Here is a 23,588-nt window from a genome sequence, read left to right as displayed (position 1 = left end):
TAAACGTCTACTTTACCAAAGTTGAAAACTTGTTGACCTGTTGACCACATGATGTAGCAGAACATCAACCTGTGGTTTGGAAACCCTGAAGTGGTTAAAGAAGTGACATGTTAATTCTTCGGGCTGGTTCCACTGGGAATCTGCCCACTCTCTATACTTAAAGGAGTTGTCCACTACTAGGACAATCCCTTCTTGATCTAAATGTTTGGCACCGATAAAATAAAAAAGGTTACATTCACCTCCCGCGCCGGCGCCGTTCCCGCAGTGTCAGCACTCGCTCTTCCCGGGGCTCCCGTGCTGTTGTTGTGACACGTGACCCCTATGGGCACCGGCGTCACTGTCACTGTATCCCTTGGTACAGTTTTCAAAACTCTGTGAACAGACATATGGATTTCCCATTGAAATCAATAGGAAGCTTATTGTAAAAAAAAGTATTTAATGTGGATTTTAGAGCAGATCCACATTACAAAACATACGGCAAAAAACTTTGCATGTCCATTGGGGAAATCAGCAGTGAAATCTGCTCTATACATTGCTATGCTGCAGATTTCAAATCCCACTTCAGCGCGTGGTCAAAATTGTTGGTACCCCTCGTTTAATGAAAGAAAAACCCACAATGGTCACAGAAATAACTTGAATCTGACAAAAGTAATAATAAATTAAAAATCTTTGAAAATGAACAAATGAAAGTCAGACATTGCTTTTCTGCTTCCACAGAATTTTTCAAAAAAATGAAACTCATGAAATCAGCCTGGACAGAAATGATGGTTCTTCTTAACTTAATATTTTGTTGAACAACCTTTTGAGGCAATTACTGCAATCAAACGATTCCTGTAACTGTCAATGAGACTTCTGCACCTCTCGACAGGTATTTTGGCCCACTCCTCATGAGGAACCTGCTCCAGTTGTCTCGTGTTTGAAGGTTGCCTTTTCCAGATGGCATGTTTCAGCTCTTTCCAAAGATGCTCAATAGGATTTAGGTCAGGGCTCATAGAAGGCCACTTCAGAATAGTCCAATGTTTTCCTCTTAGCCATTCTTGGGTGTTTTTAGCTGTGTGTTTTGGGTCATTATCCTGTTGCAAGACCCATGACCTGCGACTGAGACCAAGCTTTCCGACACTGGGCAGCACATTTCTCTCTAGAATCCCTTGATAGTCTTGAGATTTCATTGTACCCTGCACAGATTCAAGACACCCTGTGCCGAATGCAGCAAAGCTGCCCCAGAACATAACAGAGCCTCCACCATGTTTCACAGTAGGGACAGTGTTCTTTTCTTGATATGCTTCATTTTCCCATTTGTGAACATAGAGCTGATCTGCCTTGCCAAAAACTGCCATTTTTGTCTCATCAGTCCATAGGGCATTCTTCCAGAAGATCTGTGGCTTGTAGTTTGGCAAATTCCAGTCTGGCTTTTTTATGATTTTTTTTCAACAATGGGTCGTCCCCCATGAAGTCCATTTTGGATCAAACAACGACGGATGGTGCGTTCTGACACTGATGTTCCTTGAGCTTGAAGTTCACCTTTAATCTCTTTAGAAGTTTTCATGGGCTCTTTTGTTACCATTCGTCTCTTTGATGTGTCATCAATTTTCCTCCTGAGGCCACATCCAGGGAGGTTGGCTACAGTCTCATGGATCTTACATTTCAGAATAATATGTGCAACTGTAGTCACAGGAACATCAAGCTGCTTGGAGATGGTCTTATAACCTTTACCTTTAACATGCTTGTCTATAATTTTCTTTCTAATCTCCTGAGACAACTCTTTCCTTTGCTACCTCTGGTCCATGTTGAGTGTGGTACATACCATGGCACCAAGCAGCACAGTGAGTATCTGTAGCCCTATATACAGGCCCACTGACTGATTACAAGATTGTAGACACATGTGATGCTAATAGAGTGGACACAACTTGATTAAACATGTCCCTTTTGTCACATTATTTTCAGTGGTACCATCATTTCTGTCCAGACCTATTTCATGAGTTAAATTTTTTTTTTAATTCTGTGGAAGCAGGGTTGAAAAGCAATGACTGACTTTCATTTCTTCATTTTCATAGATTTTTAATTTATTATTATTACTTTTGTCAGATTCAAGTTATTTCTGTGACCATTGTGGGTTTTTATTTCATTAAACGAGGGGTACCAACAATTTTAACCACATGTGTATATATCTATATCCATATAGATATAGATATATATATATATTTTTTTTTCTTTGTAAAATCTCACCTACAACATCTGGAAAATTGGGATGGATTGGCTAAATGCACACGGAGATTTTCGAGTGGTTTTCAAAATCTCAAAAACTCTTCAAAAATGTGGAGGTTCTGCTCTGTTTCTGCTAAGAAAAATTCTGCAAAAATCCAATATCTCCCGGATATATGTCCTGTGTGCAGATACCATGTAATAATATCATGTGTAATGCTGGTATTTATTCCGATCACCTTTCTTTTTCCAGCGCATTGGAGAGGATTATATCACTAATCTCGACCTGCTGAAGAAGCTGCTGAACTTTGTCAACGATGATGCTTTCATCAGAGATGTTGCGAAAGTCAAGCAGGTTGGTAAAAAATAAAAACAGTCGGCAATAATCACAATACGAGCACTCACACTTCTGTGATCCTTGACAAACTGTCCAATTCCTTGATATTACACACCAACAGATGGCGCTAGAGTTCTAGTCCTCTTCCTCTTTGGAGGGACAATTTGCATATTTAATTTCCCAAAGGAGCATGAATGGCCTAAAAGTCTCCTCACTCTGACATGCCAGGGTCGGCATGGCACTCTCCACAAGGAGAAACTTTACCCCTTAGACTCCAGAGCTTACAGACATAAATCCATATTCCCACGTAGCGTAAATACAGCAATTTTTTTCCTCTCCTCTTTTTTTTTTTTTGCAAAAAGTCTGCTGCTTTTATCTATCCATGAAAAGTGGATGTGATTTCATGAGAACTAAAAACGTCGTTGAGTGTTTTTGGAGCAGTTTTTTTTCTCTCACTTTTGTGAGGACCCTGAAAAACGCATGGAAAAAAATGCAGTCGCATTTTTAAGTGCAAAATCAAAGCTTTTCTGTACTAAAAAAAACACATTAAAAGATCGCTGCTTCAAATCTGCACCAAAAATGCAGAGGATTATTATTGTGTATTTTGGTGCTGACACCTGCAAAAAATAAAAGCAGATAAAAAAAAAGCAGAAAAAAATGTAGCTTTTCCGTTACATGCAAACACGGCCTCAATGTTACACAGGCCTATATGTATATACCCTATGTATAGTGTATACAGTATATATAATTTGCTTGCAAGGAAAAAACACAAAAGAGAATGAAGCAAAAATCAAATCATTGATCATTTCACACAAAACTCCAAAAAAGGGCCGGACAAAAGTATTGGCACCCTCAGCCTAATACTTGGTTGCACAACCTTTAGCCAAAATAACTGCGAACAACCACTTCCGGTAACCATCAATGAGTTTCTTACAATGCTCTGCTGGAATTGTAGACCATTCTTCTTTGTCAAACTGCTCCAGGTCCCTGATATTTGAAGGGTGTCTTCTCCAAACTGCCATTTTGAGATCTCTTCGCAGGTGTTCTATGGGATTTAGGTCTGGACTCATTGCTGGCCACCTTAGAAGTCTCCAGTGCTTTCTCTCAAACCATTTTATAGTGCTTTTGGAAGTGTGTTTTGGGTCATTGTCCTGCTGGAAGACCCATGACCTCTGAGGGAGACCCAGCTTTCTCACACTGGGCCCTACATTATGCTGCAAAATTTGTTGGTAGTCTTCAGACTTCATAATGCCATGCACACGGTCAAGCAGTCCAGTGCCAGAGGCAGCAAAGCAACCCCAAAACATCAGGGAACCTCTGCCATGTTTGACTGTAGGGACCGTGTTCTTTTCTTTGAATGCCTCTTTTTTTTTCCTGCACACTCTATGTTGATGCTTTTTCCCAAAAAGCTCTACTTTTGTCTCATATGACCAGAGAACATTTTTCCAAAACGTTTTAGGCTTTCTCAGGTAAGTTTTGGCAAACTCCAGCCTGGCTTTTTTATGTCTCGGGGTAAGAAGTGGGGTCTTCCTGGGTATCCTACCATACAGTCCCTTTTCATTCAGACGTCGACGGATAGTACGGGTTGACACTGTTGTACCGTACCCTCGGACTGCGGGGCAGCTTGAACTTGTTTGGATGTTAGTCGAGGTTCTTTATCCACCATCCGCACAATCTTGCGTTGAAATCTCTCGTCAATTTTTCTTTTCCGTCCACATCTAGGGAGGTTAGCCACAGTGCCATGGGCTTTAAACTTCTTGATGACACTGCGCACGGAAGACACAGGAACATTCAGGTCTTTGGAGATGGACTTGTAGCCTTGAGATTGCTCATGCTTCCTCACAATTTGGTTTCTCAAGTCCTCAGACAGTTCTTTGGTCTTCTTTCTTTTCTCTATGCTCAATGTGGTACACACAAGGACAAAGGACAGAGGTTGAGTCAACTTTAATCCATGTTAACTGGCTGCAAGTGTGATTTAGTTATTGCCAACACCTGTTAGGTGCCACAGGTAAGTTACAGGTGCTGTTAATTACACGAATTAGAGAAGCATCACATGATTTTTCAAAGGGTGCCAATACTTTTGTTCACCCCCTTTTTTAGGTTTGGTGTGGAATTATATCCAATTTGGCTTTAGGACAATTCTTTTTGTGTTTTTTTCATTGAAGACAAATTAAATGAAGAGAATAATACCAAAGAATTTGTGATTGCAATCATTTTCAGGAAGAAACTGAGTATTATCTGACAGAATTGCAGGGGTGCCAATACTTTTGGCCAGCACTGTAGATCAGTCTGTTGTGAATATGGGAAATTATGCATTTGGCGTTTTATCGCAGTGTGTAAGGCTACGTTCCCACAATGAGTTTTTGGTCAGGTTTTTACACTGCGTACGTTCAAAAAAATGCAATTAACGTATTTTACTTTATAGGTGCAGAAATAGTGCTCTCTGTTGACAGATGATGTCGAAGGAGAGAAGGAACGAGCAGTTGAAATTTGTGTCTGGGCGCTAAATATTTCTTACTTTCTGATGAAAACACAGGAACGCTCAGTGAGCCTAAGGGCTCATTCACACATCCAATTTTCTCACGTATGAGAAAAACAGACTGTTTATTTTGATCAGTGTTTAGTCTGAGTGGCATAAGTTTTTCTTGTACGTGGAGGAAAAAAAAATTTACACCGTCTCCTTTCTGACAGTCCGTGAAAATGGGATCACACTCAGATATCATCCGAGTGCCGTCAATTTTTTTCATGGACCCATAGACTTGCATTGACTTTTTTATCTGAAGTTCGGATGAAAATACGATATGTGTGAACGAGTCCTTAAGAGGAGTCAGGAGAGATACCTGTCTGAGCTTTATTGTAGTGTATTTCTAATTAAATATATATGGAGGAAGCTCCAGCATATTGTCCATATTGAAGCTATTGTCAGTTTTCACGTGTAATTGGTCCACGTGAAAGAAAAATCGCCGGACCAAACAAGCTATCTTATGAATGGCCAGCTGTATTGTAGTGTATTTCTAAGTAAATATATATGGAGGGAGCTCCAGTGTACAGGTGCACATTAGTGAAGCTATTGTGGGTTTTCAAGTGTAATTGGTCCAAGTGAAAGAAAATGCCCTGGACCAAACATGCTATCTCATGTATGAACAGATTTATTGTAGTGTATTTCTAAGTAAATTTATATGGAGGGAGCTCCACCGTACAGGTGCACATTACTGAAGCTATTGTGGGTTTTCATGTGTAATTGGTCCAAGTGAAAGAAAATGCATCGGGCCAAACATGCTATCTCATGTATCGCCAGCTTTATTGTAGTGTATTTATAAGTAAATATATATGGAGGGAGCTCCACCGTACAGGTGCACATTAGTGAAGCTATTGTCAGTTTTCAGGTGTAATTGGTCCAAGTGAAAGAAAATCGCCAGGCCAAACAAGCTATCTTATGAATGGCCAGCTTTATTGTAGTGTATTTCTAAGTAAATATATATGGAGAGAGCTCCACCGTACAGGTGCACATTAGTGAAGCTATTGTGGGTTTTCAAGTGTAATTGGTCCAAGTGAAAGAAAATGCTCCAGGCCAAACATGCTATCTCATTTATGACCAGATTTATTGTAGTGTATTTCTAAGTAAATTTATATGGAGGGAGCTTCATCGTACAGGTGCACATTAGTGAAGCTATTGTGGGTTTTCACATGTAATTGAACCAAGTGAAAGAAAACGCACCAGGTCAAACATGCTATTTCATGAATGGCCAGCTTTATTGTAGTGTATTTCTAAATAAATATATATGAAGGGAGCTCCAGTGTACAGGTGCACATTAGTGAAGCTATTGTGGGTTTTCACGTGTAATTGACCCAAAGTATGGAGGAAACTAGTGCATGCTGCTATTTTTTTTACTCGAACATTCAGTCCATGTAAAAGACCGGTCATCTGAACTGCTCTGTTGAATTACATTGATCCGAGTGCAGTCCGTGTAAAGTCCGATTTTTCCATGGGAAACACTCCGACCGAAAATACTGTCGTGTGAACGTAGCCTTACATATTGTGATCACAACCTCTGGGCCACTGGATCACACAAACCTATTTTCCATACTTTTTTGTGGGTATCAAAAAATTGCACTCTACTTTTAAGAACTTTCCAGCGTTAGCACGGTTAATCATTTTTTTTCTCAGGTATTTTAATGAGCCACTTTTCCCGAATCAGAGAAAATTGACAAAATCATTGTGAAGCCATAACACGGTGATTAACACATTCTGCCTTTGCCGGTGAAGTTTCTGGCATCAGCTTTCATTACAGCCTTGTTGTAGAGTGAACAGAGAGTGAAACGTACAGACGTTTGGGGTTATACAATTTAAAAGTGATGTCTGCGAAGAATATCTCTAATCCCCCAACCCCATAAGACTCGCGATCTCTCTCGTGCAGGAAAACAAGCTGAAGTTTGCACGGTACTTGGAGAATGAATACAAAGTGAAGATTAATCCAAACTCGATGTTTGATGTCCACGTGAAGAGAATCCATGAATACAAGCGGCAGCTGCTGAACTGCCTGCACGTGATCACCTTATACAACCGTGAGTAAATATATGTGGATGGTGCTCTGGCATACAGGTGCACATTAGTGAAACTCTTGCTGGTTTTCACTTATAATTGGCCCAAGAGATAGAAAACGCATGGGGTTGGTTCCACGTTTTTGGTCTAGTTTTCGCCTGGTTATCATTTGCACCTTATTCTCTTAATTTGCGCCCTTTTTAAAGTCTTTTTTTTATATGTGTTTGCCTTGTTCATCATTGTGTACTGTGGTTAAGATATTCATCAATTAAATTTTTTTAAAAAGAAGCAATATTTTTCTCCAAATGTACTCCAGGTCACCCATGGAGTCATTTTAGACTCTATGCAAATTTTGCAAAATTTTGGTGGAAGATGCAACTTTTGACACTTAAAAAGTTAAGGAAAAGGGTAAAGACAAAAATAAAAAGCATTATTTATTTTACGCAAAATTCATGAATTGCTTGCACCTTTTTTGAAGAATATGGAGCAAAAAAACGGCAACTTGTGACCTACTGAAATTTTAAGAAATTTGGTTTATGGAATGGAAATGATGGGGATTTATCAATCTTCTAGGCATAAAGAAGGATCCAAGCAAGCAGTGGGTACCCAGGACAGTGATGATTGGAGGAAAGGTGAGTACTCCCAGGTTGTAGCTTACGGTAATGCAGTGGGTGCAATGCTCCCGCAGGCAGTGGGTGAACAGTCTCATATCTTGGCTGTTTTTTTTCGGCCATGTTCCCACCTTCAGTATTTGGTCAGTATTTCACATCAGTATTTATAAGCCAAAGCCAGGAGTGGGTGATAAATTCAGAAGTGGTGACGTGTTTCTATTATACTTTTCCTCTGATTGTTCCACTCCTGGTTTTGGCTTACAAATACTGATGTAAAATACTGACCAAATACTGAACGTGTGAACGTGGCCTTATGGTATCATTCAGTGGATGCCATGGTAAACTATTGGGAGGTCAGTGAGGGACAGTGCACCGGTAACTGCTCCATTTAAACGCTGCTGTCACAGGCAGTATCTGCTCAGTATGGAGCAACCTCAGCTTCATAGTCTCTGCCATACACCCTCACGTGGCCATCGACGAATATTTTTACATCACAGTTCATTAAGGAGTTAACATTTTTTGATATTGTTGTTTTCATTTTTTTATATCACTATCTATATAAAAAAAAATCAGAAATATTGCATTCTTTCTGCCTCCCACTAAACTTAATATTAGGCTCATGCTTCCTATTCTGTACAGAATACTTCTCAGCAATCTCATTATCATCAGAGCAGGAGAGGTAACACCTATATATACAGTGGATAACACAGGATCCACCATTTACAATAGGTGATATCACAGCTCACCTCCTCCTCCTGTACAATGACTGATAAAACCTCTATATACAGTGGATAACACAGGACCCACCATCCACAATAGGCAATATCACAGCTCACCTCCTCCACCTCTGTACAATGGCTGATAACACCTCTGTATACAGTAGATAACACTGGATCCACGATCCACAATAGGCAATATCACATTTCACCTCCTCCACCTCTGTACAATGGCTGATAACACCTCTATATACAGTAGATAACACAGGATCCACAATTCACAATAGGTGATATCACAGCTCTCCTCTTCCCCCTTCTGTACAATGACTGATAACACAGGATTTACCGTTCATAATAGCTGATGTCACAGCTCACCTCCTCCTCCTGTACAATGGCTGATAACACCTCTATATACAGTATATAACACAGGATCCACCATTCACAATAGGTGATGTCACAGCTCACCTCCTCCTCCTCCTGTACAATGACTGATAACACCTCTATATACAGTAGATAACACAGGATCCACCATTCACAATAGGTGATGTCACAGCTCACCTCCTCCTCCTGTACAATGACTGATAACACCTCTATATACAGTAGATAACACAGGATCCACCATTCACAATAGATGATGTCACAGCTTACCTCCTCCCCCTGTACAATGACTGATAACACCTCTATATACAGTAGATAACACAGGATCCACCATTCACAATAGATGATGTCACAGCTCACCTCCTCCCCCTCTCTACACAATGACATTTGCTCAGATTACAGCATGCTTAGATGTAGCTCGTATACTAAGAAGTAGGCTCTGAGTCAGTCTATTGCTGCTAAAATCAATGTGAAGAACAGGAAGTAATAGTCTGATATAAGTTCTAGTGGTCAGTGTGAACGTTGCAAGTTTTTTTTTATTGATGTAGATAGTGATGAAAAATGAAAATAATAATAAAAAAATACACTTAATATAAAAACCTGATTTAAGCTGTAGGTCGGTAAATCCTTTCCACAGTGTAAAATACTTGATATCAAGAAAATTAAATCGGCCCTTTAAATTAAATATATATTATGATATCATTTTGTGATTATATTATCTCATCAGGAATTTCTAATCTACATGAAAGCAATTATGTCTCTTTTTTTTTTTACTGTCATGTGGTCACGAGAATCTTTTTGGATTTCCAATGCTCCTTCATTTCAGAGCCAGGAAATCCATTCCGCACATTATACATGAGTGTAAATACTGTGATACAACGAGGATGTTTTATGTTCTCCATATGCAAGTGCTACAGCAGAGAGTTTGTCACTTGTTATTAATTGACTTAATATTTAGCAACACGAGGGCTAAAGATGTCGACATATGATAATGCAAAGAGCAACACAATTACAGATGTGTACATTTATTATCTCTATCCATCTCTCTGTTTACGCTCTTACTTTCATGCAGTGTATCCCCTTTCATCCATCACTGTCTTATTTATTCTCTCTCCCTCCCTCCTTCACGTTCTCAGTTTTCCTTTCTTCTTTCTTGTATCATTGGTCTCTCTGTCATTCATTGATAGGCTGCTCCTGGGTATCATATGGCCAAGATGATCATCAAATTGATCACATCTGTGGGAGACGTCATCAACAATGACCCCGCGGTGGGAGACAGGCTCAAACTTATATTCTTGGAGAACTATCGTGTTTCACTTGCAGAGAAAGGTGCGTTTGCAGTGCTAGAGCATATACATGCTTTCGTCCTCCCATGACGATGCACTTTAAATTAACGGGAACCAGTCCTCAGGTTCCTTATGCTATTCCATGTGTAGTTCCATAGGTAGTAAAAAGACAAAAGGTCCATCAAGTTCAGCCTTTCTCCACCAGGTATCCATGTGCTGATATAGTATCTGCCATTACAGCATTCCAGTGTTACTACTCTAACTGTAGAGAACCCTTTCTTAATTAGCTGCCGGATTCTCCTTTTTTACCACACGTAATGAATGTCCCTGGTGTTTTGTAAGGTTCCTGGATGTACTAGATCTTTGTATTAACCACACATGGAAATGAGAGTTTTTTTTCCAAGCTAAATAAGTCCAACTTTTCTAAACCAATGGCAAAGGATTGTGTCTGAAACGTGTCCGCTTTTCCCTTATGTTGGATGGATTTTTCTGGGTTTAATATTTTTTAAATAAAAGTGAATTTTTTAGGATTCCTTTTCGCTGGATATTTTTGTTTACTTCTGGACCTTGCAGTACTACAAGTTTTCCATGCATTTGGTATATTTAGAGTAATTTCACACTGTGCTGTGTCCCACATTGGTCCCGTCGGGGCTTACGTCCGAACCTCCCGTAAAACTGGATTTGGCATTTATAGACTATAATGGTGCCGGCAAAGTCAACGTGTGCCTACTAGAGGCGGACACTCAGATGCAGTCTGCTACGTCTGAGTGTCCGCCTCCAGTGGACCTATACACTCAAAATGATGCACGACTGAGCATACATTGACTATGTCAGCACCATTATAGTCAATGGTCCTCTCGGCACATATGCCTGAATCCCATTTTGCGGGGGGTTCAGATATAAGCCTCGACAGGACCACTGAGCATGGGGATGAACGCAATGTGAAAGGACCCCTAACCTTCAGGTGAGCTGATTTTCCCTTTCATCAAACTTTTCCAACCTCTCATCATAGGAGAGGCCTCCATCCCATGTATTAATCTAGTTGCCGCCTTTGAACCGACTCCAAGTTTCCAATATTCTTTCTAAAATGTAGATCTCAAAACGGGATCCCCTATTCAAGATTTCATAAAAAATTACTTAATTTATGTCCTGCGCCGTATGTAAATCATTGCTATGTGGTCCAATGAGCTGGCCTGGCCCATCCTCGGCATCTCCTGTCAACCTGACCTGTGGAAGACATAATCCACATCGCCTTACAGCTAGACATGGATGATGTTCCCTACATCATCCACATCTAGCTGTAAACCTTGAGTTATCATCCTTCACCTAAAGGTTTGGTTCATGTGAGCCTAAATCATCCTTGGCATCTCCTGCCAACCTGACGTCCATGATTGATGTTGATGATGTCCCTTATATCATCCACATCTATCTATAAATCTTGCACTACCACCATCACCCTAAGTGCTGGTACATAAGTAGGCGCATGTAAGCCTGTATCATCCTCGGCACCTCGCACACCCTGATAATCCTGCTCCTTTGCCTGTGATTGGTGTTAATGGTGTCCCCTACATTGTCCACATCTAGATGTAAACCTTGAGCTTTCACCATTCACTTAAAGGTTAGGCACATGCGCGGGTGCACATGGGCCTAGATCGTCCTCAACACCTCCTGCCAACCTGATATCTGTGGCTGATGTGGACGATGTCTACCACATCATCTACATCTAGCTGTAAATCTTGCACTATCACCATTCAACAAAAGGCTGGCGCATGCGCAGGTGCACGTGAGCCTACATCATCCTCGGCACTTCTCACCAGCCTGATAATCCAGCTCCTTTGCCTGTGATTAATATTGGCGATGTCCCCCAGATCATCCACATCTCGTTGTAAAGCTTGTGCTAAGATTTAATTCACCGCTGATTCCAAACAGTGTAAAATGTGCATGCGCCGGCCTCAAGGTAAACGGCGATCACGCAAGATTTACTGCTAGATTTGGATGAGGTTGAGGACTTCATCAGCATTAATCACACGCATAGGCCCATGCTCATCCATCATAGCACTCACCAATGATTTACTTGTGGCATGGGGCATCTATAAAGTCATTTTTTTACGTGTTCCAGGTGGCCGGAGTGATACGAGAGCACAAAAAAATGTTTAAGAGGCTAAAAAACTGTTAGTACAGGACAACCTGATAAGTTTCCTTTAAAGAAAACAGTTCCACAATTGTTCAGATGACCGACTGGCAAAAATTTTAGTGCAAAAACTTACAAAAATAACTTTTTTCCCAATGATTAATAACCCCTTCTGTCGTTCAGTACCATCATCTAGGCTTTGACCAATCGATACTTCTGATGAAGGGGTTTAGATTCTCCGAGAATAACTTGCTGGGTTTCTTGTTTGCTTCTTCTCAGTGGTTCCGGCTGCCGACCTTTCTGAGCAAATCTCAACTGCTGGCACTGAGGCGTCCGGCACCGGAAACATGAAGTTTATGCTAAATGGTGCTCTGACTATCGGCACTATGGATGGAGCCAATGTGGAAATGGCTGAAGAAGCTGGAGAAGACAACCTCTTCATCTTCGGCATGAGAGTACCTGATGTGGAACGTGTAGACCGTGAAGGGTAAGAGATGACTATTTTCAGTCTTATTTTTTTTTTACTGATGAAGGTCACAGCAATAACAGAAACTGTTGGACTATCCCATGTATAGTGCATCAGGTCACTAGCACTACACATCTCAGTACTCCCAGTACTTAGTAGAGCTTAGGTCATGTACCAGACATTGGTTACAATAAGAGCACAAGCCTCTGCTTATGGATTGCTAACATTCACACCAACTAATCATAGTAACTATTAAAAATTAGTGAGTTCTTTAAATTTCTACCGCACCAGTCGCTTGCCATGAATATGTAAATTGTTTTACATGATGTAAACACCCCTGTTGTCCTGAATCCGGCGATGTTTTTCTATTGTTCCTACGCCTCTCCATTCCTGAGATATGGCCTCCTCTTGCTTGTATATAAATTCTAGACTTTTTAGCCAAGTGGGCATGATCAGCAACACCTCTATGGGCGTCTTTTTTAAGGACCACACCCAGTTGGCTAAAAAGACAAGATTTCTATAAAAGAGAGAGGGGGCCATATCTTAAGAACGTAGAGGAACAAAAGAAAAACAATGTTTGATTCAGGAGAACAGCAGTGTTTACACCGGTGAAGAAAAAAGTTGAAAAAGTTTTTTTAAAAAAAAATTAAAAAACATAAAATTTTGATTCACACCCCTTTTCTCCAATTAAGAATACATTTTAAAAATAAAAAAATTGGCATGATATATAGAATCTGCCGCATCTGTAAAAGTCCAACGTCTGAAAATTGGTTTAATCCGTATGGTAAACATCATAAAGAAAAAAAAAAGTTTGAATGCCAAATTTACCATTTTTTGTGTGCAAAAATGCAATAAATTTGATTAAAATGTTGAATGTACCCCAAAAAACCTACAGAAGGGCACACAAAAAGAATCCATTGTACAGCCCCATTGATGGAGAAATAAACAAGCTACAGGTTTCGGAAAATGGCAACACAAAACAATTTTTCTTTACGACGTTCAAAATTGTTTTAAACCACTAAAATAGTAAAAAAAAATGACTTTATAAGTTTGGTATCGCCGTGATCGTATTCACATGGAGAATCATCTTATTTTTTACTGCACAATGGGCGCTATAAAAGACGAAACCCCACAAAAATTGGCGGAATTGCATTTTTTTTTTTACCATTATACCTAATTTTTTTCATATTTTTCCGTACAATATATTGCAAATTGAATGGTGTCATTCAACTTATTCTCCAAAAAAAGAAGCTTTCTTACTGCTTATGTCTATGGAAAAAATAAAAAAATGCTATGCCTCTTGGAAGAAGGGGGAGGAAAAATTAAAAACGCAAAAACTAAAATTGGCTATAAAAGAGGTTAAGCTGGAAATTTGCATTGGGTTCACTGTGCATTTTTATAGGCGGTCCTGAATTTCTTCTTAAATGCTTCTTATAACTCTAAGATGTTGTCTGTGATTTCTGCGCAGCTACAATGCCCGGTCGTATTATGAGAGGATTCCTGAGCTCAGGCAAGTGATTGATCAGCTTAATTCAGGATATTTCTCCCCAAAACAACCTGACCTCTTCAAGGACATTGTCAACATGTTGATGAATCATGACAGGTACCAATTTTTCTTTCTTTCGCTCTGTCTCTTCTCTCACACTTCATATTTTCCTCTTGTCTTTCCTGCTCTTCAGGTTTTATTCCTTTACCCTCCGCTCGTTCTTCCAGCTTTCTCCTAACTCCTTGCTCACAAATATTCGCTTATTCTTTTCAGGTTCAAAGTGTTTGCAGATTATGAAGATTATATCAGAAGTCAAGAATCTGTCAGCGCTCTTTACAAGGTGAACTGTCATGGTCCAGACTGTCACAGTGACACACATTGCACAGAGATAACGGGATGACACATAGATGGATATGCTTCCATACGCGCCCTGCAGCAGTACGGGAGCAATGAAATCCTATCGCTGTTAAAGGAGCTTGTCGTAGGGAAAGCTGGCCACGAATGCAAATGTATCTGGACATCATCAAAGTTGTGATATCAGAGATAACCCAGACACTAATCCTGTTAAAAGGCAATGGAATTATATATATATACAGTTAGGTCCATATATATTTAGACAGAGACAACATTTCTCTAATTTTGGTTCTAGACATTGCCACAATGAATTTTAAACAAAACAATTCAGATGCAGTTGAAGTTCAGACTTTCAGCTTTCATTTGAGGGTATCCACATTAAAATTGGATGAAGGGTTTAGGAGTTTCAGCTCCTTAACATGTGCTACCCTATTTTTAAAGGGACCAAAAGTAATTGGACAATTGACTCCAAGGCTATTTCATGGACAGGTGTGGGCAATCCCTTCGTTATGTCATTCTCAATTAAGCAGATAAAAGGCCTGGCGTTGATTTGAGGTGCGGTGCTTGCATTTGGAAGGTTTTGCTGTGAAGTAAACATGCGGTCAAAGGAGCTCTCCGTGCAGGTGAAACAAGCCATCCTTAAGCTGCAAAAACAGAAAAAAAAACATTCGAGAAATTGCTACAATATTAGGAATGGCAAAATCTACAGTTTGGTACATCCTGAGAAAGAAAGAAAGCACTGGTGAACTCATCAATGCAAAAAGACCTGGGTGACCACGGAAGACAACAGTGGTGGATGATCGCAGAATAATCTCCATGGTGAAGAGAAACCCCTTCACAACAGCCAACCAAGTGAACAACACTCTCCAGTAGGTAGGCGTATCAATATCCAAATCTACCATAAAGAGAAGACTGCATGAAAGTAAATACAGAGGGTTCACTGCACGGTGCAAGCCACTCATAAGCATCAAGAATAAAAAGGCTAGACTGGACTTTGCTAAAAAAACATCTAAAAAAGCCAGCACAGTTCTGGAAGAACATTCTTTGGACAATGAAACCAAGATCAACCTCTACCAGAATGATGGAAAGAGAAAAGTATGGCGAAGGCATGGTACAGCTCATGATCCAAAGCATACCACATCATCTGTAAAACACGGCGGAGGCAGTGTGATGGCTTGGGCATGCATGACTGCCAGTGGCACTGGGTCACTAGTGTTTATTGATGATGTGACACAGGACAGAAGGAGCCGAATGAATTCTGATGTATTCAGAGCCATACTGTGTGCTCAGATCCAGCCAAACGCAGCCAAACTGATTGGTCGTCGTTTCATACTACAGATGGACAATGACCCAAAACATAAAGCCAAAGCAACCCAGGAGTTTATTAAAGCAAAAAAGTGGAATATTCTTGAATGGCCAAGTCAGTCACCTGATCTCAACCCAATTGAGCATGCATTTCACTTGTTAAAGACTAAACTTCAGACAGAAAGGCCCACAAACAAACAGCAACTGAAAACCACCGCAGTGAAGGCCTGGCAGAGCATCAAAAAGAAGGAAACACAGCGTCTGGTGATGTCCATGAGTTCAAGACTTCAGGCAGTCATTGCCAACAAAGGGTTTTCAACCAAGTAGTAGAAATGAACATTTTATTTACAATTATTTAATCTGTCCAATTACTTTTGGTCCCTTTAAAAACAGGGTGGCACATGTTAAGGAACTGAAACTCCTAAACCCTTCACCCAATTTTAATGTGGATACCCTCAAATGAAAGCTGAAAGTCTGAACTTCAACTGCATCTGAATTGTTTTGTTTAAAATTCATTGTGGTAATGTCTAGAACCAAAATTAGAAAAATGTTGTCTCTGTCCAAATATATATGGACCTAACTGTATATATATATATTTATGTTAGTGGTTACATTTAGTTAATAAATTTGCACTAGGTTTCTGTCCGCAATCTTCATTCCTTTATCCATTTTCAAACCCACTGATTTGCAATTTGCAGTTTGATCCAAGCCTCATCTTTTTATCTTGTGGGTGCATTTCTCCCAGTAATACAGGCTGGATGTGAGATTGCCCCTCCTAGTAATACAGGCTGTATGTTAGCTCTGTGTGTATTAAGGGTGTTGATTCTCCCCGCTTCACTCCTCTAAATTGATAGGTCTCTTTTTATGTGTTAAATGGGTTGTCCGGTCAAAATCGATAAGTCTGCAGTCACTCTGTGTGACTGCAGACTTATGAATCTCCCCAGTGCAGGCACTGTGTGCTGTGAGGATTCGCCGGTTTCAGACCCAGTAACAGCGAGTATGTATGAGTTATATATAACCCCCGCCAGTGTGCGCTGCCTCGCTCCCAATACACTTGTATTGAGTGAGGCACCGCCCTCTAGTCTGACATGCCCACTAGCCATCCGAGTCACTAGGCAGGGAGCGGCCTTGGCTCCGTACAAGTGTATGGAGTGAGGCCGCGCCCACTGGCCGGGGGTATGTATATCTCATACATACCCTATGTTTCCAGGTCTGAAACTGGCAAATCCCTGCAGCGCACAGTGTGTGCACTGTGGGAATTCATAAGTCTGCAGTCACACAGAGTGACTGCAGACTTATCGGTTTTGACTGGACAACCCCTTTAATACACACAAAGGACAGTAATAGCATAAATTATGAGCTAGTAAATAGTCAACAGTCAATAGTCATCTGGAAATATAAAGAACCATAATAACACCTGCACAAATCCAACACAAGGCCGATAATGAAATATTAAAATAATCTTTACTGAAAACAAAATGGACTAGACACATAAATTGAAACCCAATACGACAGACAAGATAAAATAAATAAAGGTGGAGGAATACAGTGCAAAAATGATGATGTGAATATATAGTAAAGAGTGACCGAGACAAAATCAGACAAAAGATCCTACCGATCGTGTTAATGATGAAAAAGTGCATAGTTCTTGGTATCTCTATCTATAAATATAGTAGTAAAAAAAAGTGCAGAGTGCAAGAGAATGAATGTATAAATACAACAAATAAAGTGCCAGTGCACACATTTTCAGATCCAGCAATATGCATTTTGCAGTTTGATCTTTTTATCTTGTGGGAGCGGTTCTCCCAGTAATATAGGATGGATGTGAGATTTTACTTCCGAGTAATACGGGCTGGATGTCAGTTCTGTGTGTTTCCAGGGTGCTGATTCTCCCTGCTTCACTAGTCTAGACTGATAGGTCTTTTTCATGTGTGTATAAGGAGAGATCTGCCAGTCTAGGGGAGCAGGGCGGGGGAGAAGCCACCAGTGACCAGCCTCAGACTTGTCATCCTAGCTGCATTGTCTCTGGCTGTTTTTCGGAGTACATTTTCTCTGAAACACAACGTTTCAGAGTAAAACATACATGACTGTAATAGCACAGCCAGTGTCTGATTTATGTTGGCCGTAGTTTGGGCAGCTTTAATCAGATGACAGGTTGTCTTTAATCTAGAGGATGTATACTTCATGACTTGCATGATCTGCTTTAACCTTTGATACATCACTTCATTTTCCAGCTTTTTGTTAATTCTTTTTTCTCTCCTATGCAGAACACCAAAGAATGGACTCGCAAAGTGATCCACAACATTGCTGGCTCAGGAAAGTTCTCCAGTGACAGGACAATTACTCAGTATGCCCGGGAAATATGGGGTGTCGAGCCCAGCACCTTAAAAATTCCTCCACCCGATGTTCCACGCGAATAACTTCCTTCCAGTTATCGGATGCCCCGCAATGTCATATTGTTCTTTTTCATCCCCCCTTACTCAAATCCAATCCCAAAATATGGAAAGCATAAATAAGCTTTCCTTCCAGTTTAGCTGAATACTGCCTCCTACTGATCCTGGTGCTGAATTACCAGCCGCGCTCTACCCTAATTTTTGGATTTTCAGCATCTGGATGTGACGGGTTATAGCTGAATTTTCTAGTTACTAATAAATTAAGAAAATGTAAGAATATCCTATTTATAATATTTTTAATGGGCGCGGTAACGGAAGCCAGATAGACCCTCACTGTCACCTACACACTGTCAGTGTATAAAGTAAGGGTGCGCTAATGACTTGCATTGAATTTTTGGATAGCAGTTTGAAATGTCTTATTTAATAAAGTTGTAGTATAATCCTGCCCTGTGTCTGTAATCATCTAACATGGTGGAAAAAAACCCCTCTCCATCTCTACTGCTCCTTCCTGCCCACTCCCCTCATCCTTCTCCTCTCTCTTTCTCGCCTTATCAGTCTGACACAGACCTGCCCTCCCCTTCCCTTTGGGACTAAAGTGTATATCCGATTCTGGCTCTTTTTTTCCTTCTATTTCAGTCAACATGAAGGACATCAATTAACCAATTTTTTTCTGAGCCTCAAACATCATACAATAACTTTCATTAGTTTTCATCTTTCCAAAACATTGATACCAGGTCGGAGCGCAGATAAATGTTGATGATTGATAACTGGTCTGTCCATGATCAAGAAAATATGAGGAAAATGCAATAAAGTCATTAATTTTTGTAAACCACTTCCACCTTCGAGATCCTTACAGGAATGTACTTATTGTTAGGATTCTGCTCTGTGTCGTCACTTGGCGCGTCCACCATGCAATCGTGTGCTAATTTCTTGTGAACTTCTGTTCACATGTCAACTCGATGGTGCACCAGTTCTTTCGATAGTTGTGACATCACGACCATTCAGAGCCTATTCTGGTTCCTCCAATGGTTGTGATGCCACTATCATTAAGAGTCTGTTCCAGTTCTTCCAATGGTTGTGTTGTCAAGACCATTGAGAGCCTATTCCGGTTCTTCTCATGGTTGTGACGTCATGACCATTGAGAACCTGTTCTGGTTTTTCAAATGGTTATGATGTCACCACCATTGAGAGCCTATTCTGGATCTTTTGATGATTGTGACAGCACAGCCATTGAGAGCCTGTTCCAGTTCTTCCAATGGTTGTGATGTCAAGACAATTGAGAGCCTATTCTGGTTCTTTCGATGGTTCTGACGGCACGACCATTGAGAGCCTGTTCCAATTATTCCGATGGTTGTGATGTCACAACCACTGAGAGCCCATTCCGGTTCTTCTGATAGTTGTGATGTCACAACCACTGAGAGCCTATTCTGGTTCTTTGAATGGTTAAGATCTCAAGACTAATGAGAGCCTATTCTGGTTCTTTCAATGGTTGTGATGGCACGGCCATTGAGAGTCTGTTCCAGTTCTTCCAATGGTTGTGACGTCAAGAGTATTGAGAGCCTGTTCCGGTTCATCAGATGGTTGTGTTGTCACAACCATTGAGAGCATATTTTGGTTCTTCGAATGGTTATGATGTCACCACAATTGAGAGCCTATTCTGGATCGTTTGATGGTAGTGACGGCACAGCCATTGAGAGCCTGTTCTAGTTCTTCCAATGGTTGTGATGTCAGGACCATTGAGAGCTTATTCCGGTTCTTCTGATGGTTCTGACGTCATGACCATTGAGAGCCTATTCCGGTTGTTCTGATGGTTGTCATGTCACGTCCATTGAAAGCCTAAGCTTTCCAAAGAAACCACCAAAAATTTTTTGGTCATGCGCAGGAGATGCAATTTTGTTTTGGCCATTGTTGTGTCACTCTTGGAAGCAGTCTAGGAGGGGAGTGAAGTGGGTGGGCAGAGAGAGATGCAGGGATATCAGCAGGGAGGTGGTAGCGCTAGTTTTCAGGCCAGTGCTAAGCATCATGGGTATCATTGAGGGAAAAGAACAGAAAGAGGAGCATGTAAACATCCGGACTGGTGGTATTGAAGGAAAAAGTGGAGGAAGGGAAGGTAAAAGCATTAAATAAAACATTTTGGGGTCTATTTTTAGTAGAATCCAGCACAGATTATGCTATAAAAAAATTAGAGTAAGGAGTCAAAAACCTCTTTAAATTTGCCGCCACTTTTTGTGAGCACCCCGATGGTCTCTGTTTATTTGGCTGCAGTCATAACGTCTGCTGTATACAAATGATCGCTCCCCCTTCAGAGATGTGACAGATGAGGCCAGTGATTGGCTGAGGTTGTTATGGATGTCGATGTAACTTCTTGGTTGCAGCCAAGTAAACAAAGACCGTCGGGGAACACCGGAGCCGTGGGAGAGTTTCTGTAGGTAAGAAATCTTTCTTTTGTCATTTTATTGCATTTTTCCCGATTGTCAAGTGGATAAGAAGAGGGTCAGCAGTCAGAAGTGACAATATTATGTGGAAAACAATATATGATAGAAAAAATGGCCACTCGGAGCCTGAATCAGACCCAGTAAGAGGCACTGAAAATACAGCAAGTTCATCAGTCGATGACTGTATTGATCCCTGCAACAATTAGAACAGTCAGTCTGCGCCTGTCAATACCAATTAAGTTTGTTGGAAATGTAAGGAAATATGGAAATCATTAAAAATAGTCTTTATCACACTATCCAGTGAACAAAAGGTGGGACTGTTATTAAAGGGGTTGTCTTAAAGGGGTAAGTCTGACCGCTGGGATTCCGACTGATCCTGAGAAGAGGTCAAATATCCGCACCTCTGCTCCATTCATTCTCTATCTTACCAACTGGGTACTAACCCTTTAACTATGGCAAGAAAGATGGCATCACAAATATATAAGACATTCCTTCTAGATGAGGATGGCAGCAACAGCTCAGAAATGGGGAAAAGAAAAATTGAGACATATACAAGGTTTCTACAGGTGAGAGCGCACGAGAGAACATAACATTATTTCATCAGTCAGTCACAGACAGACATGATGAAATATCCATTTTCTGAAGGTCCGGAAAAGACTGATAAAAGGAATGTGTCGGCAGAAAATGACATTCTTTAACTCAGGTTTTTATGCTAAAGGTAATTTTAAAAAAAAGTTTTGATGTTTTTTTTTTAAATTTTCCGGACCACTATCTACGTAAAAGAAATAAAAAAATCCTGTAATGGTCACACAGGCCACTAGGTCTTACACTAGACTCACACTTTCTATTCAGTACAGCAGTATCATTTTCATCACACACAGGATTAGACTAAAAAGTAACATCTCTATATACAGTAGATAACACAGGATCCACCATTCACAATAGATATCACAGCTCACCTCCTCCTCCTGGACAATGACTGATAACACCTCTATATACAGTAGATAACACAGGATCCACCATTCACAATAGATATCACAGGTCACCTCCTCCTCCTGTACAATGACTGATAACACCTCTATATACAGTAGATAACACAGGATCCACCATTCACAATAGGTGATATCACAGCTCACCTTCTCCTCCTGTACAATGACTGATAACACCTCTATATACAGTAGATAACACAGGATCCACCATTCACAATAGGTGATGTCACAGCTCACTTCCTCCTCCTGTACAATGACTGATAACACCTCCATATACTGTAGAAAACACATGATCCACCATTCACAATAGGTGATGTCACAGCGCACCTCCTCCTCCTCTACAATGACTGATAACACCTCTATATACAGTATATAACACAGGATCCACCATTCACAATAGGTGATATCACAGCTCACCTCCTTCTCCTGTACAATGATTGATAACACCTCTATATACAGTAGATAACACAGGATCCACCATTCACAATAGGTGATGTCACAGCTCACCTCCTTCTCCTGTACAATGACTGATAACACCTCTATATACAGCTGATAACACAGGATTCACAATTAACAATAGGTGATGTCACAGCTCACCTCCTCCCCCTCCTGTACAATGACTGATAACATCTCTATATACAGTAGATAACACAGGATCCACCATTCACAATAGGTGATATCACAGCTCACCTCCTCCTCCTGTACAATGACGGATAACACCTCTATATACAGTAGATAACACAGGTCCACCATTCACAATAGGTGATGTCACAGCTCACCTCCTCCTCAAGGACAGTGACTGATAACACCTCTATATACAGTAGATAACACAGGATCCACCATTCACAATAGGTGATGTCACAGCTCACTTCCTCCTCCTGTACAATGACTGATAACACCTCCATATACTGTAGAAAACACATGATCCACCATTCACAATAGGTGATGTCACAGCGCACCTCCTCCTCCTCTACAATGACTGATAACACCTCTATATACAGTATATAACACAGGATCCACCATTCACAATAGGTGATATCACAGCTCACCTCCTTCTCCTGTACAATGATTGATAACACCTCTATATACAGTAGATAACACAGGATCCACCATTCACAATAGGTGATGTCACAGCTCACCTCCTTCTCCTGTACAATGACTGATAACACCTCTATATACAGCTGATAACACAGGATTCACAATTAACAATAGGTGATGTCACAGCTCACCTCCTCCCCCTCCTGTACAATGACTGATAACATCTCTATATACAGTAGATAACACAGGATCCACAATTCACAGTAGGTGATATCACAGCTCACCTCCTCCTCCTGTACAATGACGGATAACACCTCTATATACAGTAGATAACACAGGTCCACCATTCACAATAGGTGATGTCACAGCTCACCTCCTCCTCAAGGACAGTGACTGATAACACCTCTATATACAGTAGATAACACAGGATCTACAATTCACAATAGGTGATATCACAGCTCACCTCCTCCCCCTCCTGTACAATGACTGATATCACCTCTATATACAGCTGATAACACAGAATCCACAATTGACAATAGGTGATGTCACAGCTCACCTACTCTCCCTCCTGTACAATGACTGATATCACCTCTACAAACAGTAGATAACACAGGATCAACCATTTGCAATAAGAGATGCATAAAATGAGGCTAAGATCCCATGTGTTGGACAAGGAGAGGGAAAGTTTGGGTGCACAAACATTTGGGCTCAAAAATTATTGGTAGCAGAAGAATCACAGATAACCAGTGCCGATGTGCTACTGAGAAAGTTTAAAAAAGTGGGCCATTACTTTTTTATTGATGGTCTATCCTTAGGATAGCCCATCAATATCTGAATGATTGGGGTGCAACACCCGTCACCACCATCGATCAGCTGTTACTGCCACTGGACATAATTTCTCGGATGCGGCCAGAACAC

At 40.6% G+C, this 23,588-nt stretch overlaps 1 protein-coding gene across 1 annotated transcript in view; it reads left to right on the top strand.

Moving 5' to 3' along the window:
* The window catches only part of PYGM (glycogen phosphorylase, muscle associated), a 102,612-nt gene extending 83,959 nt beyond the window's left edge, over nt 1–18,653 (top strand). Inside the window, exons 13-20 of the mRNA XM_073658348.1 lie at nt 2,456–2,557; nt 6,958–7,105; nt 7,656–7,714; nt 9,975–10,116; nt 12,484–12,691; nt 14,139–14,273; nt 14,430–14,496; nt 18,083–18,653. Of these exons, the coding sequence (XP_073514449.1) occupies nt 2,456–2,557; nt 6,958–7,105; nt 7,656–7,714; nt 9,975–10,116; nt 12,484–12,691; nt 14,139–14,273; nt 14,430–14,496; nt 18,083–18,235 (1,014 nt within the window). The 3' untranslated portion in view covers nt 18,236–18,653. The remainder of the gene's footprint in view (nt 1–2,455; nt 2,558–6,957; nt 7,106–7,655; nt 7,715–9,974; nt 10,117–12,483; nt 12,692–14,138; nt 14,274–14,429; nt 14,497–18,082) is intronic.
* The last annotated feature ends 4,935 nt before the right edge of the window (nt 18,654–23,588 follow it).

The sequence above is a fragment of the Phyllobates terribilis genome, unplaced genomic scaffold (genome assembly GCF_046119375.1).
Source record: "Phyllobates terribilis strain yellow unplaced genomic scaffold, ASM4611937v1 Scaffold_13__5_contigs__length_258822181, whole genome shotgun sequence".
Lineage (NCBI taxonomy): Eukaryota > Metazoa > Chordata > Amphibia > Anura > Dendrobatidae > Phyllobates > Phyllobates terribilis.
This window is presented reverse-complemented; position numbering and strand designations above follow the sequence as displayed.